This window comes from Cantharellus anzutake (genome assembly GCF_015039405.1).
Source record: "Cantharellus anzutake strain C23 chromosome Unknown EI90scaffold_19, whole genome shotgun sequence".
Taxonomy (NCBI): Eukaryota; Fungi; Basidiomycota; class Agaricomycetes; order Cantharellales; family Hydnaceae; genus Cantharellus; species Cantharellus anzutake.
In genome coordinates, this window is record NW_024066969.1 from 998,043 (window position 1) to 1,024,212 (window position 26,170).

Here is a 26,170-nt window from a genome sequence, read left to right on the forward strand (position 1 = left end):
CGTACTTCCACCACTCCCATTACCCCCGTTCGAGTCGTCATGAGGCCCACCGGAGCAAGAAGGTTTGGGAGGGGAGTAGTGGGAGACTCCGGTTGGATTGCTGAGTCTCTGATTCTCTGGGTTGCCTGTATGAGCGAAAAATTGTCGGCGTGCCATTATTAGCTAATGTTTGTACACGGTGAAAGAAACCTTACGCACGTCCAATCTTTTTAGAAAGGGGGGCATTGTACCTAGCGGAATGGGTGATTGTTAGGCCATCCGACAGACATGATGTCTGACGCTGAAAGATCACATACCAATCATTGTTTTGGCTTGGCTTGAGATAAGCCCAAGCCGGAATGCGAGTGTCGCTAGGAATTGAAATGGGGACGCTAGCATAAAGCAAAGAAAAGATTTAAAGGTGTTCCTGCTAGGAACAATGTCTAGCTTGCTCACTTTCCATCCGTAATGTAAGAAGTGGGACAATGAGTGGTATAATTTGTGAATCTATAGAAATCATCCGACTTTAGCAAACCGCACGGATAATGCTGCGCAGACAGGCCACGTACGTGACATAAGGTTCTCCTTGACAACCGGCGCACGAAGCAAGCAGATTGTAGAAAACAGATGAACAAACACCTTCTCAGAACCTGCATGTTAGCCACAGGAAGAGGGCAGCGGGGCGCAATGGAAAACACACATCGGCTTGGAGGTAGATCGGTGCCGTCCATGGGCGAGTTGTAGGGTTTACAGTTGGAAAGAGAGTACACATTCCCCCATCCTATGAAATCTAAACCGATATGTCAAGAATGTATCCAGAAGCAGTCAAAAGATGCCCAAAGAACGTGCCGTCACAGGCTCCAATGAGCCACGCAGCTACCTAGTGATACAGCATATGGTATCGTAAACGCGCGAATGAGGATTAAATGAGCACTGTCACTCACTGTACATGGATCTTGGTCCAACGAATTACTCGCCTACGAGAAAGACGACGTCGTTCATCGCCGAATTAAGGACCGTTGTCCGAAGTCACACACCCAATCGTAACCCGCCTGGCAATCGACAAATGAGATGCCAAACAACTGGGTCGAATTCTGAGCCGCCGCCGTCAAGCTGAGCCCCCACGCGAATCCCTCACGAACGAATAGCAGGCAGAGGTAGAAGAGGGTTCTTTTCAGAATGAAAGGGGCCATTATGGTGCGAGGCGCAGAAGAGGATGTGGAGCGGCTCCCGGGTTCGTGCCCTTAAAAACAGAGGGACCTACATTTGCAGCCAGGCGGCTGGGACCAAGTATCGCAATTTGAATTTCATACATCGCAGATATCGATCGGTGTGCAACACTGCCACGCGCGCGGCGCTCGCCTGTCCTGACTTAGATCCAGTCCAAAAGCCCTTCATCAGGAAATTGTCGCAGCAATGTAAATCTGGACAATTTCGTTGGATTAGAAGCGGCACTTCATCAGAACTAGCCAAACTGACCGATCCATGAAGTGAAGCTCCCACGACCATGTGCTGACAGGTTGTTCGGGCAGATATTGGCTGCAGGTGTAGAATAAAAAAATAGATTGCGCTCTTCCCCATAATACCAAACAGATAAGACAAAAATGAACCGTAAGTCGGGGAAACACAGTGGCAGCAGACAGAAAAGGAGTTGTAAAAGGGGGGGATTCATGACATTGGCTTTCAACTGGCTCCCTGAGCTCCTTGGAAGTAACTTGCGTAATACGGGGGGCTCTGATTGGGTGGTACTTCGCTCCCAAGCGAAAGTGGAGTGGCCGGGGTCACTGGAGGGCGCGCTCCAGGGGGTAAGAGGCCAGGATCAAAACTAAAAATGCCGAGTCAGCATCGGAGAAGGCAGAATGATCAAAACTTTGTTATTACCTTGCTGGCGACTGGGGGGTCGAACCACTGAGGTAAGACGGAGGCTGATGAGGTGACATTAGCAAGGTGCTGTCGTTGTTCGTGCTTGTCATTTGGGGCGCATAAGCCGCCTCCGGATCATCTCGCCTCTTCTTGGATGCACCGAACAAACTGCCCCAGAATCCTGCCCCTCCAACACCGCCGGCAACGCCTCCAATGACTGGCCCTGATCCTGCTCCTGCACCAGAACCCGAAGCCAAGGCAGAGCCGGCGCCCGCAAACCCAGGTGCCATGCCAGCTGCCCCAGCTCCTCCTGCGGGTGCGAAGCCTCCGACTCCAGGCGCAAAACCAGCACTGGCACCGACCCCAAAGGCGCCGGAAGCTCCCTGGCTGACAGAGGCGCCAACACCAGGAGCCATTGACGCAGCAGCTCCAGGGCCGAAGGCGGCACCAGGACCAACAGAAGCGCTTACACCAGGAGCAAACGTTGCACCCACGCCCGAGCTAATACCTGACGCTGCACCACTCCCGGCAATTCCAGCGCCCGATCCTACAGACGCACTGACACCCGGCGCTGCACCCGCGAAACCTCCAGCAGCAAACGGTGCCTGAGCAGCTCCGGCAGCCGCGCTCACACCCCCGCCTGTACCATAACCTGCAGTCGCTCCGGCACCTCCAGAGGCAGCTGCACCTTTGGCAGCTGCTGCCGCAGACACGCCACCTGCCGCTGCCATTTTGGCATGAATAACATAAGCGACGGCTGCAACGGCCGCCACAGCCGCCACTCCACCCACAGCACCCCCTACGACTGTACCTGTTTTCGTACTTCCACCACCCCCGCTGGTCTTGCTCGAGTCGTCAGGGGGCCCACCGGAGCAAGAAGGTTTGGGAGGGGAGTAGTGGGAGACTCCGGTGGGATTGCTGAGTTTCTGATTCTCTGGGTTGCCTGTGTGAGCAAAGAATTGTTGGCGTGTCATTATCAGCTGATGTTTGAACGCGGTGAATGAAGCGTTACGCACGTCCAATCTTTTTAGAAAGGGGGGCATTGTACCTAGCGAAATGGGTGATTGTCAGGTCGTCCGATAGACAGGATGTCTAACGCTAAAAGATCACATACCAATCGTTGTTTTGGCTTGGCTTGAGATAAGCCCAAGCCGGAATACGAGTGTCGCTAGGAAGTGAAACGGGAACACTAGTAAAAAGTATGGGAAAAAAATTAAAGGGGTTCTAAGAACGATGCTGGTTTACTCACTTTCCCTCCGTAATGTAAGAAGTGGGACAATAATAGGAATAATTGCTCCATCTTCAATAAGCATCCGACTTCAACAGACCTCATGGATAATGCTGCACGAACAGACCACGTACTTGACATAAGGTTCTCCCTGACAACCAGCACACGCAGCGATCAGGTTGTAGTGAACAGATGAACAAACACCTTTCAGAAGCTAAATGTTGGCTACAGGGGGAAAGCAACGGAAGCACAATGGAAAACGCACATTGGCTTGTATCTAGGCCGCTGTTGTCTATGGGCGAATTGTAGGGTTCACAGAATGGGGTCAGACTCCTCACTTCCCCATCTCCATCTGCAACAAAATGTCAAGAACGCATCCGGGAGAAGACTCCCAAGAAACATACTGCCACAAGCCCCAGTGAGAAATGCAGCTATCTAGCAATAGAACGGTAAGCGCGCGAACGATGATCAGATGAGCGCAATCACTCACCAAACATGGATTTTGGCCCAACGAATTACTCGCCTACGAGGAAGACGACGCCATTCATCGCTGAATTAAGGACCATTGTCCGAAGTCACACACCCAATCGTAACCCGGTTGGCACTGGACGGTTGAGGTGCCAAACAATTGGCTCGAATTCCGAGCTGTTGTCACCAAGCTGAACCCCTGCGCCAATCCCCCCCGAACGAATAACAAGCAAAGGTAGAAGAGGCTTGTTTTCAGAACGAAAGCCATTGAGGAATAAGACGCAGAAGGGGACGTGGATCAATCACTACATCTTAAAAAGCAAATTTGCAGCCAGGCACGCTTGGCACGGGACAGAATATATTTAGTTTGGCGGAATTCATTTACATTGTCATATTGTTGTATTACGTAAACCGGAGAAAGGCTGTGTACACCTGCACACGTAAAACCAACCTTTCCTGTTTTGCGAAGAACCAGCTCAATTCAGCAGACACCGCCTTCAGGCACTTCTGCAACAGCTTCTCACAGAACAAGGCCACAGCTAGCAGCAATGAGGCATCGCACTTTTGAACCTCGTGCACCGTTAGATCGATATGAGGTTCGGGCGGCACCTTGCCTATAGGTAGCATCTGTTCAGCGGCCCTTGAGCGGCCTTGTCTTTGATCACGTTCAGAAGCCCTTGCTTACATAAGAAGTTTTGGGTCAGCCCTGCCAAACAAGTACTAAAATAGTGCGAGCTAGCCAATTTAGGCTTAAAAATATCTCCCCAATAGCAATACATAGTCGCTGTGCCACGGCTATAAGTAAACTGGCCATCGCCGCGCCATATATATACGCCAAGCTAGAGCGAATGCCAAGCAATTCCATGGCTTGGCTCGCTGGGCCGGACGTCACGAAGTGACCATTGATGTGTTGGTTGAATTCCGGAGGTTGGAACGCATGAATTGTGCAGTTTGAGGTGTTGGTCCTTGAACACAAGTGTTGTTTCAAAGATTGACAAGCACTGTGGCGAAAGCCCCCTACACATGCTTCGTTGTGAGACAGTCTTTGATCATTGGACTGGTGTATGCCAGAGTATGATGTGTCAGTAAGATGTCCGAAATTGATCTCCATGATATATCGATCAAGGATTCTCTTCTTCCTCGGTTCTCATTCCGCTGCGAGAGAGACTAAAATCTGAATTTGCTTGACACTACAATATTGTTCTTATCGCACGATAGCTGGTCCGTTGAAGATCGGACCTGGAATTTGGCTGTCTTTTCCAAGAATAACATCTCCTGTTGTCCCTTGATCACTCGTCTGGTCCTAGGAATCCATACATTCTCATAATGGCCTTCCGCCATATGCAACCTTGGGTCTTTATAGGCAGGTAGACGCTGTGATCCTGCCAACAACCATAAATCGGGAGAAGGCTATGTCTGAGTTCGCACGTCGCCTGATTCATCACGGTGATTGGTGCCTGGCGTCTTCTGCAGAGGCCGGGGTCCTGGAATCGCCGGACTTCTAGATAGAGAAGAGGCAAGGAGCTCGCTCAAGAAGTCTCAGCTTGCGTGCAGAGGGGTCACAACGGGCCCGATCCCCCACCGGCTAGGCATATTTGGAAGTGATCGAAAGGGTTTTACCGATGAGTTGCTGAGGGTATGCAACACGCAGGCAACAATGCAATATGGTCGCATCAGTGATCTCGGTTCCCGTCATTCTTCCTTCCGTACTGGTCTGATCTTCTCCTCCTCAACGCAAGCGCCTGATCCCACTCCAAAGCCGATGGTGAATGATTTAAGCGGCTCGATAAGCTCGCGATCCAGCTAGCACAGGACCGCCGCCAGCGCTTCAGGCGATGGTAAAAGAGATATACTGTATATTTCACATGTGATGTGTATGGCCGCGATTGTACCGAGTGTTCATCGTGGCGGTGCACCCCGGACTGACATCGAGTTGTGTTTCGGGTCTAGCCTGTCATACGCGAGTACCAGGGATACGGATCCAAGAGATAGCTAGTTGAAGGATGATGACCTGCGTTCATGGAGATGCAGCAAGAGTTGGAACCCGCGCGTTACAACTTTGGGCAAATCAGGCCGTTCTGACTCCGAATCCTATCTCGCGGACATGAGAGGAGGGATGGATCCAGTTCGAGAAGGCCCAGAGTTCTGGTCCTGGTCAGATGAAGTAACTCAGATCGCGGTGTGTACGAGAGACCTGAAATATTTGGCATTGTGAAGTCGCGTTACATCGTTAGGGGCAGTCCCAGAATCGCGTTATTGTGGGAAAACCATTGTGCATGGGGTCTTAGATGACGTGATTGACGTGCAGATGAGTCACCTTCAATAGAGCAGAAAGTCATTGCCCAAAGAATTGTGACCGAGGGAATAGAGATCAACTTGTTCGGCCGCAGCGGAAGGGTTCCCGAGCACCCGACAACTCAGGGAACCAACGGGGCGGAGCCCGAGAATATCGTATGTAAAAGCGGAGTGATCAAGCACAAGCGGCTGGGGACTTGGCGGAGAGGCTGGTCACCTGCCCAGGCGGATCAGGCCAGTGGGTCTGCGCCTTGAGCGCATAAAGTATGTGTTTGGCCTGGCAGCGACACCGAAGCTAGCCCACACGCTCAGTTGAAGATATGTAGACTGCAGATAGTTACCGCGCAAGCGTGCCGAATCAACCCGCTGGGATGGAAACATGCCTCAGTTCATGATATATGAGCTGAAGAAGAAGTAAGGCGAAATTTTCATGAGATGACAGATGTAGGGGCATAGCGATAAGAACTGACAAAATAAGCCAAAATAAGCGCCTTTACAGTAAGTGATTACAACTTACCACTCTTTGGGTCGCTTCCTCGTACGTGAAAAAGATGGCTGTGTTCGTTGATCCGAGATCGCCATGCTTCAATTCCCGCCCGCCCACTGCTCGCACAGTAAGGTGATTGGGTGCTTCGTCAACCTGCACTGTATAGCATCAATTATTTTCATCGCCACTTGCCTTCATTGGTGTCCCTTGAGTCATGAATCTGTCGAGAGGTATGCATTCTGAAGGCAAGATTACTCTGAGGAAATTAGGAATGACGCAGGCACTCAAACGAAGCATCCATTATTCCCTTCAAAATATACTTTGATGCTCTTACCCTCAATCACAGTGCAATCATAGGCGAATTTCTCCTGGGGTGCGAATTGACGAACTTGCTGAAGCAACTGCATATCTCACTGACATCCAAATCTATCGAACGCAAGGGGGTTTGAAGAAGGTCAGGAAATATCAATTGAACCAATTTCAGCGTTCGTTTGGCGAATGGGGCACTTGCTGGTCAGTGGTCACACAGCCATTTGACCAGATGGCGATGCAATATCACTTATTGTCGTGGCTGTGCCCAGTTGCTTGAAGGAATCGTCCCTCTGATCATTGTACAGCCTCACTTCAGCGCCATCACCCTTCTTGGCTACCGTTGACGACCTATGCGCTGTGAAGAGACTCCCGCAGCTCCGGAGAGAGCCACAACCTCTCCGTCTCCTTCCAAATTCGTGCTCCGTCTGTATTTCCTCTTGTCCCGCCTTCATTCAAGTTTGGCCAGCTAGGCTCAGCGCCTCACTCTCTATCCACCCTGTTCTCCCTCTGCATCTGTGTGAACTTTTCCCGCACCTCGGGATACCATGTTCATTGATGACACCGAAATGGCCTTTAGGGGCCGGTGGTAAGTTTGCCGATTACCGTCAATCGCGTACTTTGTCCGATCGGATCGTGTTTGCTCTCAAAGGGCCTACCACCTTGACTCCTCCATCACCAACACATATAATTCGTTCCACGCCACAAACCGTTCGTGTCTCCTGGGTTCTTTGCCGTATTTGGTCTCCCTGACCCTTCCCTTACTGCACTCAGACTCCGGGGACACCGCGTGGTTCAATTTCACAGGTGACCCATTCTTCCACAGAAGTGTTGGTTCTAGTCATTGACTATTCAACTTTGGCTCCTGTCTCTGTTTCTTTAGGCACCGCGGTAGAGATCTATGGGTTCAAGGAACGTAACAGCCTTCGGAATGGTAACTTCAGTGTCACCGTGGATGGCAAGTGGATGGTGAAGGCGTTCTCACTTCGTGTCCTACAACTTCATCTTATTCACTTCGCTTTAGGCCAATGACAGTTCATCAGCAGCTCAGACAGGAATGCACTTGATTTATTCTCAGGGAAACCTTCGCCCAAACGTTCCCCACCAACTCCTTCTGACAAACCTCTTGGAAGGCCAACTCTTAACAATTTGTTTCGCCAACATCACCGTGCCAACCCCCCGACCCCCAGTGACAGTGCGAATCATAATCACCACGTGGGCTTAGCGGCTGGAACCCTCATAGCTATCAGCCTTGTTGCTGCTTTCTCGGGTCTACTTCTCCTAGGCCTCATCTTCTTCGCTCTCTTCCGCAGACGGAAAGATCGGGGAAGAAGAGAAAACCAACTACGTTACTCGCGCTCCCACACTACATTGAATCAAGCACCCATCCGACCCGAACCCCAGCTTGATCGACCCTCAATCTCACTCCCTCATCCTCTTCGTCCAACCCAGTCCTTCGATCGTCCCTCCCCAATACGGATTCGACCATTGGGTCCAAGGTCTAGATCATTGGACATGACGGATGGCTCGGCACAGCAAACGCGGGACGGGTCTTCTGAAGATGACCGAGCACTAGGTCGAAGTTTAGACACTCGGTCACTAGATTCGTTACCGCGGATCCTGCCAGGAGACAATCCTTTCTTTGGTGGGTTGCAGCTTGCATCGGGGCCCCCAAGTTCATGGAGAAGTCGGGGGAGAGGGGATAATGGAAGCCGAGAGAGGTTGTCCTCAAATGCTTCGTCTTTGTCGGTACAAAGAACACCGCAAGATGAAACTCAGAATTCGATACCCTTGGGTCGTACGTAAAATCTGAACATCAGTTTCAGGCCCATCAGACACTGATTGTTTTTCGACTGGCAGGCGCGGTTTGACGGACACAAGACGCTCTCCCCTATCTTATTTTATTTTGGACCTATTTGATTCTCTACTAATTCTTACCTAACATTGCAGCGATCCGCGTGACTTAGCCTGTACTCCGCAGGGAGCGTCTTGCTCTTCGTGAATCGTAATAGAACTTTTGAGAATTTCTATAATACAAATATTAAAATTGATGGGGTTCTCGGTCTCTTCGCACCGCGAAGTTCACCAAACGTCTGAAGTCCGAGAGAATTTCTCTTCGCGGCTCCCCGTTGGGGACATGGCCCCTGAGGGCATGGGTCCAGGCAGACCTGGAATGGAGGCCAAAGTCGGGGATGTCAGCCCACTGAATAATTGCGAACTGCTTGCAGTTCTTGATGGAAGTTCGCTCGCGGCGGTTGAGGACGGGTTCATGTCAAGGGAGGACAGGAAAGAACTTGAGTCGAGGTCGTCTCGAGTGCTGATTGTCGCTAAAAAGGTGTCAAGAAGGGTATTTTGCTCCATTCGAGGGGTCCCTTTCAAATCCAGTACCTATGATGTTAGAGGTTCGTTTAGTTTCGGTTTTGTACCTATGATGGATCGTTACCTTCTGGAAGTTCGAGAATGAAGAGTCGCCGACGAGCAGCAAGTAGTTGATGACGAAGGATTCCGCAGATGTCTAATGAAACCCACCTTGTGAGCACAGAAGTAACCAAAATGGCAACATTTCAGGTCACTTACGGTGGGAGCAATGATTAATTTGAGCAAGGTCTCCAGCTGCGTAGTTGCGGTGTTGACATTGCGTGAGTATCTAAACACGGATGATCTAAGCAGATATGCGACTGCTGAAGATGGACCTGCTTACGTAGAGTGACCCTCTGTCGATTGAGGATCAGGCAGGCTGAGGAGAACCCTCTTAAGACTCTGCAAATCTAACAAGACCTGTGCAAGATCGGTGGAGGTGCGCTCACTTGTGCTTGACAATGTTACCCACCTGCTCTGCCCCTGTTTCTTTTATGGGGCGGCTCTTAACTAATGTTGCAGTAAATTTTACAACCATTGCGCTACATTGGGAAGACACATTTTCACCGATAGTCCGACCGAGCGATGTTGGAACACCCACTTTGATACTTTGTCCAGGAAATTGCGAAAATATTTCTTCTTTTCGATATGATCGCGTATCACATCCACAGTTGACCTCAAGGATGTGACCAGTTCCGTCATGTATGCCGATTCCGAGCTGACTAGCTGGGAGCCATTCCACGAAGGACGACCCATTGAGATGAACTGAGGTTCACATGTAGTTTCCACTTCTCGTAGAAGAACGTTGATAGCGCATGAAATAACGCTGATTGCGCACATGTCATAAATGGGCCAGTTTAATAGTTCGGGCTAGTTACTCACTTGACAAAAAGGTCTCGCTCGAATTGGAATGTCACTTTTCCCTGAAATTCCTCGCTAATTCTCTCCTTGATTTTGTTCTCGAGCTACGCCTCATGTCATTAGTAAGGCTCAAGGACTGAACATTGAAGTACAAACCTCGAGGGCAGTAACTTGACAATATTCTGCCGTGTTAAGAATGAGGCAGGCATTGCATATCTCCACGAAGTTAATGTTGTTCTCACTGGACTTTCGCTCTTTATCAGAGCTATCAGCCGCAATGCTCAATACGATACGCCAACGGAGCGGAGGGATTGAACGGACCGTTTCATGCCAGCGAGGAGAACATCGTCTAACGCAAATGAACATGACACTCGGGAAATCAAGAAATCTTGATCTAACTATCCTTACCGGCATAAATCTTGAGCCACTTTTTGTGTAATGCGGTCAGGTCAAATAGAGGCCGCTTATTAGAAAGTTTTGCGCATTGTTCGAGGTTCTGTCCGTAAAAGTAGAACAAGTTGGTGGATGACGGCAGGACAGTCGGTACAGTCTCCGAATCATTGCCAGGGTTTGTAACACCTTCTAGTGATGACCGTGATTTGCTGCCTCGGTATCCGGACATCATGTCAGCGAGTGCCCTAATTCATAATTCTGAAAAATACGGTTCCTGGGCGAGACATTAAGACCAACTTTTCTTGCGCATCTACGAACACACCCATGTGTGGGTCAAAGGCAGATGAAATGGCCTTCGGTTCGCGATTTGAACAGTATTGTATTATTTTACTGAACTGATGCGACGTGTGGGAGACGAGAAGTTCTAGGGAGCACACTAGACGTACAGGCATTCCAAAGCGTTTCGCCATAGATTGTTCGAATTCAAGGGTTTGTTTGAGTGCGTCAAGTAGCATGGTGACAGTGAGTGAATGAGCATTCCTTGACAATGCCGCTGTCACATCGTCCCTGGATGAGAGATCGCGTAAGATTAGTTGCTGGTCCCCGGAATGAAGGCGAATCGAACCGAGTGATGTCTACGAAACGGGCACAGAGATGCTCCCCCACCTGCCATTCTGGTGGAAAAATCTCCGCATAGCCTTCTTCGTCATAGTGATTCATCAGGATACGACGAAACCAAGCAAATCGTCTAGATATATTGTCTATTTGTCCGGCCTTTGGATGCATTTGATTTCTTGCGTATATGCTCAAGGGAATGCCCATACCTCATCATTAGCGCGAAATACTCGACGATATTCCTTTAGCTCGATAGAACAATAGCGGTCAATGAGATGGTCACTTTTTTAGATATGTGAGGGATCGGAGAAAACACCCATAGCAGCCACAGAAAGCTCACCGAACATCATGGCCTAGGACATCTACCACAAGGCACGCGTCACTCAGAATAGCGGGCTTCGGTGCTTTGATATTGTCGTGGAAGAAACTTTAAGCGTATGTTGAGATGTAGGACGGCCGTAGGTATGTTTCTGAGCAGTCAGGATGCTTACAACGCATTGAAGTCTTCGTCTATCATACTGCCTATGACCGCTTGCATTTCTTGTACCTTTTTCCAGACTGCGGCAACGCGCTCAACTGCAGTGTACGTCTTAAATATAGCGGAAAATTCTTTGACTGCCTTAACATGCAAGCAGTTCAGTGTAACCTATCGTCGCTAGGGGGTGTGGGGCACTGACAGAAAGGGTCTGCGATATCTGCCCGTAGTTTTTCCCTCTTATCTGGCCTTCGAGCTGAGCTAGGGCATTGACTGCATTCGCATGTTATCATCCCTCAAAGCTGAGCTGCACGAGCTCTCGTACCTAGCATTTGGAAACGCTTGAGGGCGGTAATGCTGTGTAAGATATTCTTCTTGGCCAGATCCAGAACCTGAATATCTTTCGTTATTTCACGAACGACAGCTTCGGATTCAGTGGCTTTCTCGCGTATGCGAGCCATTTGCGAGAGTAGCTCCTGGACATCAAGACCTATTAAAGAAACGGAAGAAGCATTGCAGATGCGAGCATACAGAAATCAGCTCCTGAATGACTTGCATTCGCTCTGGGTTTTGGTCCTTATGCAATTCATTTCTGAGAATGACAATCTCCTGTTGCAAAGAACGCTGGTCATCTCGAAGCTTTCGCTGAACCGAATCCAGGTTGGTAAGAGAGGCTTCTACTTAGGATGAGATGGTGAAAATGCCAATGAATCGCATTCGAGTACAAACCATCAGGTATCAGATTGTTGAGGATATTAACAGCGTGGTTTTCCGTGAAGTCGAATGAATCAAGTGGGTCAGAAACATCCGAATGATTCAGCTCTAGAATGCGCTGGATATCCACAATGACGTCTGGCGAAAGCCTTATCATTGGGAATATGGGCGGTAGGGGCACTCCAAGCTTAATGGGCAGTTCTGCAACTGTCACAGTATCATCCTCCAATTAATTGACGAAAAAAATCAGCACGTGATTACATAAGTAGCGCCCGGCGTCTCGATCCAGGGGCCGCTGCATCTACGGAAGTCCCGGAACACGAGTTCATAGCGAGGGGATGGGTGAATCGGCTTGCCACTAGGAGCCCAGGATCCAATTGTTTTCTTTGATGACGCGCTGAGTCTCCACAATATACTTGCCTGAGATGATCGAATCGAAACATCGGTGAGCCCAAATCTCGTATTCGGGGGCATCACAGACAACTTTCCTTCTTTATAGCGCTGGCTAGGCTCGTGAGCACGTAAATAAGTCCAGCCTAGGGTTACTCCGCAACCGAGACAATAAATATCGGCCACCTATAGGAGTTAGGACTAGCAATCGTTGGTAATCCCCACACTCACTGTATGGAGTCCAGTTAGAAGGGTGCGATCCTCAGATTTGCCCACCTGAACATTAACCAGATTGTGCATCAAAAGTGCCCGGCCTTCGCGCCCTGAAAATGCTTTGCTGAATAGCTCATCTTGCAGCGCCTGCGGGGTTCGAGGGCCATTTGGACATGAATCAGGGTCGAACAACTCGGAAATGACGAACAAGAGTGGCGCTGCATTTGGCGCATGAGTACCGCGGTTTATTCCTGTATGGAGAGGTGACAGCGGATGGGTCAGCCTTCGGTGTCTGAGTCGGTGTATGTTGGAGTGAGCTCAGCATGAGAAGAAAACTGAGGTCCCTGGCGGTCCGACTGTAACGATTGGGGGATGGCACGTGATGCGACAATGAAATTATGACTTGGGATTTGCGATCCGCCTCTACGGGACGTTGGGACGGAGGTTGGGAGTGACTCTGGGCTCATATTCAATGTCGACAGTGCAGTTAACGGTAAAGGGTGTCACTGCGAGCTCATATTCGGGTCATTTCAAGCCTGAAAACGTACTAGTGGATCGGCCTGACGATCACAACAGCAGGTGGCTTATCATCTAGTTAGACTGATATCTGGGGTTCTCTGACTTCTTTCTCCATGTCTGGCTACACGTTCACGCATCCGAGAAAAGGTGGACCGGTGCCTAGTAAGTTCCAGGCTGTCGCGTCTCCGACAATCTGATCACAGCACTCGCCTTTCGATATGATGGCCGCTCGTACCATAATTGCAACATAGTCATACTTCCACTCCTCTTCAGCGTCGAAAGCAATGGCTTAAATTAGAGCTTGAGCGGCTCAGCGTAGTCAGTGAGTTTGATTGTACTGGAAGCTTGGATTCACCCACCTTCACTCATGGTATTGAAGAAACAATAACTTTCGGGAAGGTATGTGGGCTCGAGCATAGTGCTAGCTAGTTTTCTGTGTTGACTCTGTACAAGTTTAAAACAGGTAATCCCAGAATGATCCCACTTTCAACCACTGACCCTCTGATGGTCAGTCCATCCATGCAACATGGACCATTTCAAAGTATACGGATCAGTTGAAGATTCCGATGATATGACTGGTGGGTAGAGTTTGGACATCAAATTCAAATCCCGACTTTGCATTCATGGCTCGAAGACATGCTGTCTGCAAATTTGAAGAACGATGACATCCCCCAAATATTTGCCTTAAATTATTGCAATGAAGAGGGGGTAGTGAGCACGCGTTTTTCCCGTTGGATTCCTATCAACTGATGTATCACAGCCTTTCCCATGTAGATTCATTAAAATCGTTCCCCTCAGGTTCGTTAACGGTACCTATTCTACGCGCGTCAATAATAACCTGATAATTCAAGTCCCGCCACACAAACCTACAATATTTCCATCTGGAGCGTAGCCCTTCATGGAGTCTCAGACCCTGAGCTGGTTAAGCAGGTTGCGGAGGATTTTTCCAGTGTGGGTTTCCTTGGATTACTTCAGCTTCCATATCCTGAACTCCCCCGAATCCAGTACTGTGAAAATTTGACGATGCGCTTGATATTAAAGCACCTGAGGTCTCGTCGACTGAACGAGGCGTACGAGAAGCTTTTAAGAGACACCGGCCTAGTGATTGAGCTTCCCAAGGTTTCTGAGCTTCATGGGGCGCTTGTGGTGAGAGGCGACTATGTCGGTGCGGAGGAAATTTGGAGGTCATTCATCTTGGCTTCCGAAGCTTTCGCGTCGACAGAGACCAACACCGCGGGACGTATTCTAGCTCCACTTCCTACCTCTTCAGTTGCTCATAGGGAAACAGATCTTAACACAACCCAAAAACAGAATTCAGCGTTGTCTCCGATTGCACCGAAAACCATATGGCACCGCCTTCGTCCCTCAGTCATTTCTCATTCACCAGCCACTTCGGCCTCTCGTGGGCCATGTGCCAGAGGAGGACATTTCATGGTTATTGATCTCGCACCGTCGACGGAGAATGAGGGTAGTCTTGCTGGGCCTGGGGGCTTAATATATCTGTTTGGTGGCTGGAACGGCGCTAGAGAACTGGCCGATTTCTGGGTCTATGACCTCAGACAATCACAATGGCGGCTCATATCAGAAGACGTCTATAACGAGGAGCGCAATCGTGGGCCGTCACCGAGGTCGTGTGGTGCTGCCGTCTTTGATCAACGATCAGGGGATATCTATTTCATGGGTAGATACGCGAATCCTGCTTTTGGAGATCCGATCCTTCGCGCCCCTGGGGAATTTGTGTCTGATTCTCATAACAACGGGGATTCGACATCAAACCGACAGAACCAGCAACAATCGCAAAACGTCGATTCAAATCAAATCTCGTTGCCTCCTCCACATGTTGTGAGTGCAGCTGGGACACTTCCCACAATTGTCCTCGCACCCTCATCTTCATCCGGGGCCGTCCCAGTCAGTGGTGGATCCTCAATGTCCAATACCCGACGAGGTCGCACGAGACGTGGTGTTGAGTCCTCGGGTGGTGATGTTACACCCGACAATCAATCGGGAAACAGTTCAAGGGGCCGTGGGACTGTAACGAAGGACGACGGTAGTTCACGCAGTAATGAGTGCGCATATTAGTTTCCGCAGTACTTCAGACAGCTGAATTTTCTGCGAAGATTGAAGTCAGACTTCTGGCGTTACTCCACTAGGGGTCCAAACGAAGGAAAATGGGAACTCATTTCAGAAGATACGGCAGTGAGTCAATTTCCGTAGATCAACTGGCGAGTAATGCCGATCATCCTACCATCATTCCAGGCTGAAGGCGGGCCAGAATTGGCCCATGACTTGGCTATGGTTGTGGACAGTGAAAACCAGGTGTTGTACGTCTCCGGAGGCCGGCTTGGCTCGGATCTGGAACAGGGAGACAAAAAGTATGGTGCCTTCTATTCATATGACTTCAAATTAGGTCGATGGAAACGGATTTTGTGGGTTCCTCTAGCTTTATTTCTTTCCTGACCCAATATGACAACGAACTAGCGGGGAATCACATCACGGGCGACTTAGTAGTCAACGCCTGGTATTGTCCAGAGAACGTGAGTGAATTTGCAAGCCCCTACTTGATGTCTCACAGGACCTTGTTCAGGACATTCTATGGTGCTAGACAATAAGTATCACCACATATACATCCTGGGGGGAGAAAGAGTCGATCAGACTCTGAGTGATATGTGAAGTAATTGTTCGATCATCCTGAGCATACGTTGACCCACGTTGAAGATTTATCTACTCCACCCTTACGGGGGATGTCGCTGAGGTGACCGTGAACCGCGACTCCCCTCAACCTCGGCCTTCAGACATTCTTCGGGCAACATACAATGACCTGTCTCGCGAAATATACGTGTACGCAGCGACTTTCATTCCTGTTTGCCTGCATTTCTACTGATAACCGCTAGTGTATCTGGTCTCTCGGGTTCATCGAGTGCATGTAACGATGATTCTGAAAGCCAGTCCAATCCACGGATCAGCCTATGGATTTACTCGATTGACAACCATGCATGGACCCCAATATCGGAACATGCGCGTGCAGATGATGATACCGATCCTATGACATCCATGGATGCCGAAGATCCGAACCCTCGGCCTCGATTGGGGTATTCCATCGTCTATGAACCATACCGACAAACCTTTTATGCATTTGGAGGCAATGCAGGTGCTGAAGTTCGACTGGACGACTTTTGGGCACTAAGTCTCGTCAGGTAAGGAGACAAACTTTTTGTCGCAGTTCTGCTAACGAATCAAACGGAAGACCTGATGCAGAAGATATCATACGAAAAGGCAGCCTTGCTATTCGTCGTCAGAGGTATTTCCCCTATATCCATGTATTGCGCAGTCTCACATGGCTCTCAGGTTCACAGAGACGTGTGAAGACGGACAGACTATTGAGGCTTTGCAATACCTTCAGTCAGAGATCTCTGCTCTGGTGGATCACCAGGACGAGGAGGAAACATCCGTTTTCCGTGGCCTTCTGTCGTTGTTACTCAGTCGGCCTTCCACGCCGTCTGAAGCTGTCCCCGTGGCCAACACTCGTGATGTTGAAATGACCTGGAATTCATCCACTGCCGATTCAATTCTTGTGGCAGATGGGCCTCCCGTGATATCAAATGTGCAAGATAAAGAGAGGCACGCGCGACGAACTGCAATTTTCGAGGAATTGCTGGCATATGTTGATCCGAGAGCGAAACAACCCAAGGCGGACCTCGTGGACCTTGTCCGTGGTGCGTCCAATGGCCGCCACGTCTGACCTAATACACTATCTGGTATTCGTGGGACTCCAAGCGTGGCTCATACCTTTAGGTGATAGGGTTCCATAACGGATTCAACAAATGAGGCACACGGAGTTGCAAAAAGTAAGAACTGTCCTAGGCTTTATACCGAAACAACGTTAGATCATACACACAGAGGGAGCTACAGCCAGAATTGCTTTTATGGGAACCTGAGTGTGATAGAATGGAACGCATATAAAATGTAGTATTAAAACGCGTGGATCGTTAACGCCTAATTGAAGAAGAATAGGAAAAATACAACCAATAGGCATTTAGGGGGCGAGGCAAGGATAAAGCAAGAGAAAACATGTTTTAAGGAATGTGCAAGTGCTATTTAAAGTGCTAAGGGTTCCCGTTCAGTGAAGGTGCAGGAGGGGCCGAGCGGGTCTGGTCCTTTTTGAGGCGGAACTCGCACATGACACAAATGTGGCTAGAGCGAAAAGTGAGCAGCGATCCAGCAGTCAGTTCGAAATCAGACGTACTCAGAGGGAAAGTGGGGGTTCGGGAACCCAATGACCTTGGACAGATACTCCTGATCAACTTCTCCCAGTACGGCATTTACTGCAAGCGTTGAGGTGGCGTGCCAGATGTAATCGATAACCCCATCAAAGCTAGGCGTGTGATTAGTAAGAGGCAACTCGCCAATGCCCGCATAGGCACTCCTTAACCCAAAGTCATGCCTTAATCCGTCGGCTGTGAACTTGCCATAGGAGTAATCCATGAAATCTGGGTGATTGCTTGGCACGTGCCCTTCCAACAGGAAATCGTAGACGCCACTGCCCGGTATTGAGTTGAAGTCACCGGCAAGAACAAGAGGTATTTCCTTCCCATTCGCGTACGTTGGGTCCGGCGGTAGCGGATTGGATGGATCTGGATCAGGTTCGCGTTCGGAGGGTGGACGGGGTGGATATCGTGCGAACCAGTCAGCGATTTCCTTCAGCATCTCCATGAGAATCCCGGTCTGAATGAGCTTCACGTCGCGATAGGCCGGGTCCCAAAGAAGGTAGGCGTTGGCGACAATGAGACGGCCGCCCGTCTTCCTATTCTCCATGAGCGTAACGAGAGCGATATGATCACGGGCAAGTAAACGATCAAACATGTCATTGTTCTTGAGGAAATCATCGCGCTGAATAGCAACTTGAGCAAAATCGATGGTCGAATGCTTTACAAGGCGATATCTGTGCAGGAGAACATGATCAACTCCGCCAGTTTGCGGCATAAGCGGCAAGCGTACTTGGCAGATTTAAAAAACGTAGCCGAACCATCCACTGATCGCCGTTCGTTCTCCGATAGATTGCGAGCGCGGCCCCTGGGAGAATATACGCCTTCGTAGCCTCGCTCAGCCAAATGAGGCAAGAAGTATTCCTCATATTGCGCAGAATCTACTTCCTAGATTACCAAGATGAGTCAATTCAGCACAAGAGACTGAATGAGGTCGTACCTGCAGACACATGAAGTCTGGATCGTGGTTCATAAGCTCCGTGAGGATGACTTCCTTACGATAGTTCCAGGAAAGGGCCCAGGAGGGTGTATACCCATACATCGTCGAAGTGGCTGCTTTCTCCCAAAGAATGTTGTAACTTAAGACTGTAAAAGTTTCTGAGTCATCCTGAGCCTTTCTCTCAGCTCCTGATTGAAGGATCCGCCATGCTCTTTCGGGGGGTGGCATTGGAACGGGACACATATCTCGAAGATGGGCGATGAGCGCTTGTGTGCCCCGTTCTTGCATGATCTGCATCAATGACGCTTGAAGGGGGTTGCCTTCGATTCCAAGCATCCGGAGTTGATGAAGACTTCCAATCTCAGGTGGTAAGGTCTCGAGACGATTGTCAAACAACCAAAGATGTTCAAGTGAGGCACACATGCCAAGTTCTGGGGGAGTGCTTCCAACTGGTTGGCGGAAAGGTCCAAAAGAGCAAGGTTGCGAAGATGCGAGATAGCGGAAGGGATGTGGGTAAGTTGGTTATGGTTGAGGTAGAGTGTGGTAAGGTGGAGGAAATGGAACAATGTCGGGGCCAGATTCTTGAGCCGCATACCTCCAAGATCTAAGGCGTTCCAAGTGTTTTCAGCTTTTCGAGAAACGGCAGGCCGGGCTAAGGTTGGTGATTTGACGGGCGCAACAGTCGATGACGGATGTCCTTCAGGTCCTTCAACCGTCGGCTCGTCGTCGTTTGTTTCCTTTGGCGCCGTGTCGTCGTTGGGGATGCCATTCTGAAGTTTCGGAGTGATTCGGTTAGGGTCAGTTATAGCGACACCCTTACTCGCATTGCGGGTATTGGATGTTGCATTTCGTGCGCGCGTGTGCGGAGCCCCTGCCTTCCGGCAGGCCTAGATCGTATGTCCATGAATTAGTCGGTGTATGAATAAGCACACACAAAACTCACATCATAATGGTCGAGTTGAGATTGCCAATGTTTTGGTATTTGTGCGACAGCAGTCGCAACTGGAGGCGATGCTGCTGCTCGATGAGGCTGGGAGTGCGGACCAGCCGGCGACTGGTGGTAGTGCGTAATCGGAGTAAAGCCATTGAGGGACTGATGATGGTGATGTTGTGGTGCGAGGTTTGGGTTGTGATGATGAGTATTTCCATTGGCATACTGGACAAGACCGTAGCCCTGAGATTGGGAGGGCATTCCAACACCTTGCCCTTGCTGGACACCTGGTTGGGTGAGCATAGGGTGTTGCAAACGCGACCATTGTGCAGAAGGGTCACTGTACTGCAAGGGGCGTCCTGGGCTTTGTGGTCGAGGTTGGGAGTAGTACATCGGTGCATCCGCACGCGATGGCCAACCCGGGAGAGAGGACGTGTTAGATAATACCGATGCAGTGCTCACAGCAACAACTCTTGAGAAATTTTGGAAGGGTAGCTCGCAGCACTAGCGACACCAAAAGAGCGCGGTGTGTTCGTCCAATAGTCAAAAGGCGCTCTAGGCAGAGAACAATCGACGATGGGCGATGGGCAGGAGTGGAACGCAGCGGGTGTCCTTCGGACGGCAAACGCCGGAAGACATTATTCACCGACCGCAGACTCCAAGTTCAGTACTCTGTCTACGCGCTTCTAATTCCCAAAAAAAATCACCTGCCTCGGCTCTGCGGACAGGCCTTTTTTCGATGGCCTGAGCTTGAGCTAGACTATATGTGAGCTTTTTCGAAGTAGCTGCCTTTTTGGATCACCCTGTCAGACCCAAGCGGAGCGTATTTGCTTCATTTCTACACCCTGGTTAGGGGTTAAGAGTTGCCTTGTGATTGCGTTTTTGTTCACGTTTTCTCCGTACGGCGAATGGTCCAAGGGCCCCTCCCCGAACACTGGCGATGGTTACTGCCTGCGATCAACGTACCCTCTCCGCTGCTTATCCGAGAGCGATGCTTCGTTCGCTATCTTTGTTCACCATTCTTCCCCAAGAGGGATTTATTTTTGCTTCGTCAGATCGCTAGCACATTGTTCTCGTTGCCTGCTGGGCGTGCTCGTGGTCACACACGTGTCAGGGCGCACGTCCCCCCAGCAAGATATGCGTTGGACCCTCAATAGTCTACCTGATAGTCATTACGTTTAGCTTTAACTCCATCCCTATCTCCGCCTCAATGGCCAATCATACGTCCTCGGCCATTTCATACGCCACACTATGTTGATGACCAAAAGTTGGGAAGCCAGTTCTTTTTGGGGTGGGCCAATGCCTGCATGCTATTGGGAGGCTGGATAATTCCCATCTGACGGATAAAATCGCGGTCCACAGCAGAAGGGATGGAAGGAAATCGCGAACAGCCTTACAGTAATATAGCAGTTTTAATACCACTGCGCTTTCAAGCATCCACTCAGCCACTAATTACGGGAAACACAGGTCAACATTTTTTCACGGCGAATATCTTGATCTGCATTTGCCCAGAGGGATGGCCATTTGAAATGAATAACTGGCAACGTGACAACCTGCGTAGCCCACCAGGCTCAAATATTGCATCTGTACTCTACTAGCTTCTCGACTTGAGTGTTCAGATAGTGGGGTCGGTGAATGGGAAAGGATGTGCCACGTAATGCGACCAAATTCATCAACCACCAAGGATGATCCATGAATTTGTCTGAAAGCAAATCCTTGCCTTGAGTCCCTCCCGCAGTGTGGCGCTTGGTCCAGGGTCCCTCCTATCTATCAAGAACTCTTCAATTGCCTTCGTAAATTGATCCCAAAACTGCTCCACGAGGTCCCTTTCGGAACTGGCACCATCCCAGCCAAGGGTCATAGAGAGCTTTCCTCGAAAAGTCAGGCCAATGAGGAGCATCTCGCCCTTATTTTTGCGGTGCCTATAAGAAGGCCCGTCAGTTCAAGGTGAGGGAATGCGGAGGGCGGGTAGAAAGGGTTCATGGATAGGAGTAATGGCCCGAGAAGGGCGGTAGACGGTGTGTTTGGTCACGTAAAAAGAACTTTTAGATTTGGAGGAACAAGTGGTCCTCGACGAAATACTTGGGTCGTTGACGGCGTTGGTCTTGTTCCGTTGGGCCTCCGCTGCATCTTCCAGCCTTCGCCCGTTCCGCTCTCTGAATCCTTATTTCTCGACTCTTCGCTAGGAAGAGTAAGCTTTCTTTTGTTGAGGTCTCACACTTCTGGCACAGTGCCAGAACGTGCGCTGGAGAGCCACTTTCACTTCATATCATGGAGATGGAATCCGGGTAGGATGACATTCATGTATCTCAGTCCGAGATGAATGAATTCTTCGTACTCTTTTGGCGTCGCGCTTTGGATATGGGGTAGGATGTTCACTGCAGTGTACATCATAGTAGGGAGTGTCGCCGAGAGACCTCCAAAATTTCCTGACGTCGGCGGGTACTTTACTGGATGCATCAGTACGCTTCGCACCTATGTGGAGCCATGCAAAAGTTGCACAAGACAAAAAGGGCGTTGGTGATCGTGGCCCCATAGGATCTACATTTCTTGAAGCTAGCATTGGATGGCTCCGAATCTATCATAAGCGTCGAAACCCGGTGTTTTCGTACTAGGGAGAGAGGTCGAATTCGAGGGAAGGTCTGCCGAGACGAAACATGATAAACCCCTGAGTATGAAGGTCAAGGCAATCTTCATTGGTCCCAATATTGGAGACTTAGGATGTCCTTGGTTGTACTATTGAGGAATGCGACTTTTTAAACAGCTTGCCTCACTTTTGTTCCCGGTGCCGCCATCCATGCATCTGCAGCCATGTCGCAGCCCATTTATTCTCAATAAATCTCCCTCAGAACGTGCAGGGGCGTCGGTTAATTGTTGTGTCCACCGCTTCTCCAAGCAAAGAGAAATCCTTCCCTGACGGATTCATAGCCATGCCATCCAGAGCATAGTGCGAAAAGCAAAGGACAGCTTCATGGGTTGTAAACACCTGCCCAGGGTTCTGGGAGTGGGCAGCATGAGAGGGGACAGTGACAAGCAGGAATACGGCCTTTCATTCCTCAATATACAAGGACCATTGGAGAACTCTTCCAATAGCTCCTGACCGGCTTTGTCATAAACAATCTAGTAGTGGTCCTGGGCTTCCGTGATAGCAAACTTTGGAAGCACGCAACTGAATAAGAGGTGCCAATTGATCAGGTCGCTGTAGACCAAGAGATGCGCATATTCCGGGAAGGACTTATCCGCAGAAAATTAACACGCGGTAAGCGTTCTCGGGACGCTGTTCATAATAACGGATCGGATCAGGTCCTCATACAGACAGACATACCCACAATTTGTTGGCGCCCATCACGCGCTCGACTCGAAGCGATGCACAGGAATGGGAACCCTTTCACTCTCGTCATCATCGTCTATGTCCAGGGTAGAGGAATGGTCTCTGCGTTATGTGAAGATAGTGGGCAAGGAGTTGGTAAATCGCCATCCGACTCTACTCCACTACATAGCTAAATACACACCTCAAAGTGTCCACGGCCAAAAGCGACAATATTTATTAATTAATGGGAATCACTGAAGCGAATTAATAAGCGTTATGGAAAGCTGTGGTCTGCCAGATCATACTGCCCCCGGAAAAGGGTACACGAGGTTCTCCGAGAGGAAACGCGAGCCATGCCGAAATTCCATACCAAATACATATCCTCCATCAGTCCATGCGTTCATATCCAAGGGTGGGGAACGTTCACCCTGTCACTCACTGGTGGAGCAGGTCGTAGACTTGTATGCGATGTGTAGAAGAGGAGACTGGTTCCCAAGACCATTAGTCATGGATCTACGTGAAAGAAATCGAAATCACGCTTTTCCTCTGTCATACGTTAAGTGCAAATGGAAATTAGGTCCGCTACTGAGGGATCGCGACGTGCCATCTTGCCAAATTGGTATCTAATTGACAGCACTGTACATGGCGCGCAAGGACTTCGAAAGTCGAAAGCGAGCTCAAGCGGCCACAGCATAGAATGCGGATATATGGACTATGGTGTTTGTCATGGTGACGGCCACGGATTGTGCGCATGAATTACTACTAGAGTGCTTGCACTTCGCGCTTTGCCAGACTCTGCACTGCCCACTTGTTCCGTTCTCAAATAACTACATATGTTGTTATGTTGCAAGCGTCAATGGAATTCAATCATCTTTCTCGCAATAACACGATACAGGGAAAAATAAAAAAACGGATGCCACGGCAGCGAGTGAAGGTCATACATGGTGGCCTTCAGATACAATGGTACTGATCAAACTGAACCGATACCAAGGGGCACATTGACACCTTGAAACGTAAGAAAAATTATGTAAAGTGAAAAGAAAGAAACCAAAAGGGGAAAGAGATGACAAATTTTCAGCGTCGAAAAAAGCGTAATATTGCCACGGGTGTATGACTCTGTGCAGAGCACAGTAGCACCAATGTGAAGAGGGTGATCAAAGAATGCATGAGAGCGGGTTTACCAGGCTCGAAAAATATGCCAGGAAGTACAAAGTAGAATTAAGCAAGGACAAATGTTACTGTCTTTGGTTCGAAGTCATCGCGTGCGTCAACACACTCTAACCACTGGCACTGCAAATAGATAAATCTTTCATTTCTTGAAGTACGTTTTCTACCTTTGTATACGGCGAGTCATCAGCCATCAGCCAGGCATGAAGCCCTACGAATAAGCTCTCGCGTACCTGTGCGTCCAATTGCCCTGCAGCATAGTCGTCCCGAACGTTATCGGGGAAATATCGCTGTACTGCGCCTAGTTTCTCATACCCTTCTTCTGCAAATTTGCATTGAAGTCGAATCATTGCTTCAAAACTGGGGTCAAAGTATGGAACCCGGAGGTCTAAGAATTGGGGGAGTTCGGCAACGAGCTGTTCATTGATCGTCTCAAAGATTTCCTTCGCGTCCTCGTACTCTTTCTCAGCCTGGACAATCCGAGTGAATGGTAGGGTGGAAAGCTGATCAATGCGGTGGACCTACCCGTGGCAACTTCGTGGGGTCGTTATCAACCTTCCCCTCCAGCTTCCGCAGTTTACTTCGTGCTGCATCATAATCCAGTAGCTAAACGGTGGTAGTTTGCAAAACAGCCATTATCACGAAAGATTGATGTACACTAACCTTTTTATTTCTCTTTTCTATCAGGGAATTGATGTTAGGGAAATAAGAAGCCATCCTCCCAACGGGCTCAAGAATAGTGTTCCGGAAAGCTTGATCCTACAGAGTAATTGAGGAACCAGTTTGACAATCCGATTTTACACGTACAAGCTGCCCTGTCGTGGTTGCATCTAGCTCCTCTGTCGATCGTCGATACGCATTCGCAGCCATAGCGCCTTCGGACATTCGGTCCGCAGCACCATAAAACACATCGATGGTCTCCGATATTTTTACCTGTGACGATGCAATTGCTATATTTTCGTTCCGCTTGTGAGGCAACTGGGTTGGAGGGGGAGTGGACCGTGCACACCTCGTATCGCTTCAAGGAAGGCTTTGCTATCTTTTTGCAAGGCAATTGTCTCTTTCTCATATCTTAACTAAAGGATTATAATGGATTCCGACCTAAAGCGAGCGGCACATACGTCTTGAACTTGGCCGATTCATCTGAAAAGTCTCGATCGACCGTCCGCTCAATTTGACCAGTCTTTTGCATGAGCTATGGGCACCGAGATACGCTAAGCGTCCTTCTCCGACATTAAAAAAAAACAAAGATGGTCACCGTGGTTCCCGCCCTATTGACTGTCTTCTTGAATCTAAGCGAGGGGGTTCATTCGGTGCTGCAGTTTGAGTCCAAAAAAGTGCTCACCCAGACCTGCAACCGTCACAAGGCTACCGATCAGTGTACAGAGGCGAGAGGAATCGCAACGATTCATACCAGCTCATTGTTACACACTAATTCTCTTCAAGTTCAAGGGTTGGATCGACCTCTTGACTTTCGGTTTCAAAGTCACGCGATTCATGCAACATCTACTACAAGCGCGACTTGAAGCACAAATAGTTTGCGTTGTAGATATGGACAATACAGCATGTACCCGTAATAAACGGCCAAGAGAATGTACATGAGGTGGTTTTGTAGTGTGTGTACGCGGGGGTGACGCGTTAACTAAACGAAAATGTAACAAGAAATGTTCGGGTGTATGCAATGGGTGAAAAGCGAAGTGGTGTATAAAAACCTATAACATGAAATGGAAAGCAAGCGAGATCCACAGCACATGTGCGTATCATGGTTATCCATCTAGAAGAGCTAGACAACCTGCCCAGGTGATCTCCAGGATCTCCTTGCCCAGCAGGCCGACTTGGCTGCATTCCCTATCAAGACCATAGGGAGTTACGGCACCGTCGACGCGCTTTGGTGCTGAACCGCATAAACCTAGACAATCCAAACCTTCGGGGATGAACTCGATCCCACGCCCAGAGTGTGAATCATGGCATATCGCCAGAACAGCTGTAAATGAGCCGGCCTCCCTCTGTTTTCGCTTCTTCGGGGGAGATGGTGGTGACGGATGTCGCGAGTCGACATCCATTCGTGAAGGGGAGGCGCCACGATTGGGTATTTGAGGATAACGAAGTCCGGATTTTTCAAGCTCGTCATTAAAGAGGATGCGCCCAACGATGCGGAATGAACGCAAGCCACTTTCATGACCTTCGCTCGTGCCTGCGCGTGCCGTGGGGCTGGGGCCAGGAGGTGTAGGGTTTGATGAGAGAGGCATTCCTGACCCGCGTCTGACCCGCTTCTTGGACCGACTTCGGTGACCAAAAAAGGCCCTGAAGGGACTATGAATTGTGGGAGAGGATGGAATGGCATCAACCGTCTCAAAAGGAACGTAAGTAACCAATAACCATTTCCGTTCACT

The 26,170-nt window shown here is 49.5% G+C and overlaps 10 protein-coding genes across 10 annotated transcripts; 3 read left to right on the plus strand and 7 right to left on the minus strand.

Moving 5' to 3' along the window:
• Positions 1 to 2,755: 2,755 nt before the first annotated feature.
• EI90DRAFT_713325 (uncharacterized protein) lies at positions 2,756 to 3,882 on the minus strand. The gene is made up of 7 exons (XM_039067986.1): positions 3,654 to 3,882; positions 3,561 to 3,593; positions 3,475 to 3,505; positions 3,205 to 3,422; positions 3,092 to 3,142; positions 2,859 to 3,031; positions 2,756 to 2,785 (listed from the first exon to the last, which is right to left on the minus strand). Exons 1-6 carry the CDS (start codon positions 3,804 to 3,806, stop codon positions 3,011 to 3,013), a joined length of 507 nt encoding a protein of 168 aa, XP_038917137.1. The 5' UTR covers positions 3,807 to 3,882; the 3' UTR covers positions 2,756 to 2,785; positions 2,859 to 3,010.
• Positions 3,883 to 4,864: 982 nt separating this feature from the next.
• EI90DRAFT_3015847 (uncharacterized protein) lies at positions 4,865 to 6,088 on the plus strand (the record flags this gene model as incomplete). Its single annotated transcript, XM_039056927.1, has 5 exons — positions 4,865 to 4,905; positions 5,012 to 5,174; positions 5,318 to 5,376; positions 5,570 to 5,721; positions 5,847 to 6,088. 5 exons carry the CDS (start codon positions 4,865 to 4,867, stop codon positions 6,086 to 6,088), a joined length of 657 nt encoding a protein of 218 aa, XP_038917138.1.
• A 950-nt stretch (positions 6,089 to 7,038) lies between these two features.
• Positions 7,039 to 8,435, plus strand: EI90DRAFT_3154147 (uncharacterized protein; the record flags this gene model as incomplete). The annotated part of the gene is made up of 4 exons (XM_039065913.1): positions 7,039 to 7,218; positions 7,282 to 7,340; positions 7,404 to 7,598; positions 7,665 to 8,435. Exons 1-4 carry the CDS (start codon positions 7,188 to 7,190, stop codon positions 8,433 to 8,435), a joined length of 1,056 nt encoding a protein of 351 aa, XP_038917139.1. The 5' UTR covers positions 7,039 to 7,187.
• A 276-nt stretch (positions 8,436 to 8,711) lies between these two features.
• Positions 8,712 to 12,202, minus strand: EI90DRAFT_3122595 (uncharacterized protein; the record flags this gene model as incomplete). Its single annotated transcript, XM_039063526.1, has 20 exons — positions 8,712 to 9,017; positions 9,073 to 9,144; positions 9,207 to 9,276; positions 9,331 to 9,407; positions 9,460 to 9,529; positions 9,589 to 9,813; positions 9,870 to 9,952; positions 10,005 to 10,113; positions 10,170 to 10,197; positions 10,257 to 10,486; positions 10,539 to 10,636; positions 10,688 to 10,808; positions 10,867 to 11,015; positions 11,066 to 11,138; positions 11,197 to 11,283; positions 11,348 to 11,475; positions 11,534 to 11,604; positions 11,657 to 11,807; positions 11,863 to 12,008; positions 12,061 to 12,202. 20 exons carry the CDS (start codon positions 12,200 to 12,202, stop codon positions 8,712 to 8,714), a joined length of 2,436 nt encoding a protein of 811 aa, XP_038917140.1.
• A 201-nt stretch (positions 12,203 to 12,403) lies between these two features.
• On the minus strand, positions 12,404 to 12,973 carry EI90DRAFT_2917876 (yippee-domain-containing protein; the record flags this gene model as incomplete). The annotated part of the gene is made up of 4 exons (XM_039054625.1): positions 12,404 to 12,460; positions 12,523 to 12,621; positions 12,667 to 12,795; positions 12,857 to 12,973. The coding sequence occupies 4 exons, from the start codon at positions 12,971 to 12,973 to the stop codon at positions 12,404 to 12,406; spliced, it is 402 nt and encodes a 133-aa protein (XP_038917141.1).
• A 57-nt stretch (positions 12,974 to 13,030) lies between these two features.
• On the plus strand, positions 13,031 to 17,053 carry EI90DRAFT_713458 (uncharacterized protein). Its single transcript, XM_039067987.1, has 17 exons — positions 13,031 to 13,227; positions 13,315 to 13,329; positions 13,419 to 13,489; positions 13,547 to 13,566; positions 13,621 to 13,630; positions 13,680 to 13,708; positions 13,825 to 13,878; positions 13,928 to 13,965; positions 14,019 to 14,118; positions 14,173 to 15,233; positions 15,285 to 15,363; positions 15,424 to 15,593; positions 15,646 to 15,701; positions 15,752 to 15,833; positions 15,883 to 16,005; positions 16,059 to 16,361; positions 16,412 to 17,053. Exons 1-17 carry the CDS (start codon positions 13,121 to 13,123, stop codon positions 16,704 to 16,706), a joined length of 2,613 nt encoding a protein of 870 aa, XP_038917142.1. The 5' UTR covers positions 13,031 to 13,120; the 3' UTR covers positions 16,707 to 17,053.
• On the minus strand, positions 16,989 to 20,101 carry EI90DRAFT_3280620 (Endonuclease/exonuclease/phosphatase). Its single transcript, XM_039066773.1, has 7 exons — positions 19,527 to 20,101; positions 19,313 to 19,462; positions 18,789 to 19,256; positions 18,370 to 18,744; positions 18,163 to 18,317; positions 17,411 to 18,106; positions 16,989 to 17,358 (listed from the first exon to the last, which is right to left on the minus strand). Exons 1-7 carry the CDS (start codon positions 19,623 to 19,625, stop codon positions 17,271 to 17,273), a joined length of 2,031 nt encoding a protein of 676 aa, XP_038917143.1. The 5' UTR covers positions 19,626 to 20,101; the 3' UTR covers positions 16,989 to 17,270.
• An 830-nt stretch (positions 20,102 to 20,931) lies between these two features.
• Positions 20,932 to 21,321, minus strand: EI90DRAFT_3054629 (uncharacterized protein). The gene has a single exon (XM_039060099.1). The coding sequence runs from the start codon at positions 21,198 to 21,200 to the stop codon at positions 20,973 to 20,975; it is 228 nt and encodes a 75-aa protein (XP_038917144.1). The 5' UTR covers positions 21,201 to 21,321; the 3' UTR covers positions 20,932 to 20,972.
• A 2,201-nt stretch (positions 21,322 to 23,522) lies between these two features.
• EI90DRAFT_2971678 (BAR-domain-containing protein) lies at positions 23,523 to 25,262 on the minus strand. Its single transcript, XM_039055736.1, has 9 exons — positions 25,186 to 25,262; positions 25,036 to 25,069; positions 24,899 to 24,972; positions 24,787 to 24,848; positions 24,585 to 24,727; positions 24,441 to 24,536; positions 24,303 to 24,383; positions 24,011 to 24,247; positions 23,523 to 23,944 (listed from the first exon to the last, which is right to left on the minus strand). Exons 1-9 carry the CDS (start codon positions 25,197 to 25,199, stop codon positions 23,888 to 23,890), a joined length of 798 nt encoding a protein of 265 aa, XP_038917145.1. The 5' UTR covers positions 25,200 to 25,262; the 3' UTR covers positions 23,523 to 23,887.
• Positions 25,263 to 25,293: 31 nt separating this feature from the next.
• EI90DRAFT_3054634 (uncharacterized protein) lies at positions 25,294 to 26,105 on the minus strand. Its single transcript, XM_039060100.1, has one exon. The coding sequence runs from the start codon at positions 26,024 to 26,026 to the stop codon at positions 25,544 to 25,546; it is 483 nt and encodes a 160-aa protein (XP_038917146.1). The 5' UTR covers positions 26,027 to 26,105; the 3' UTR covers positions 25,294 to 25,543.
• Positions 26,106 to 26,170: the final 65 nt, after the last annotated feature.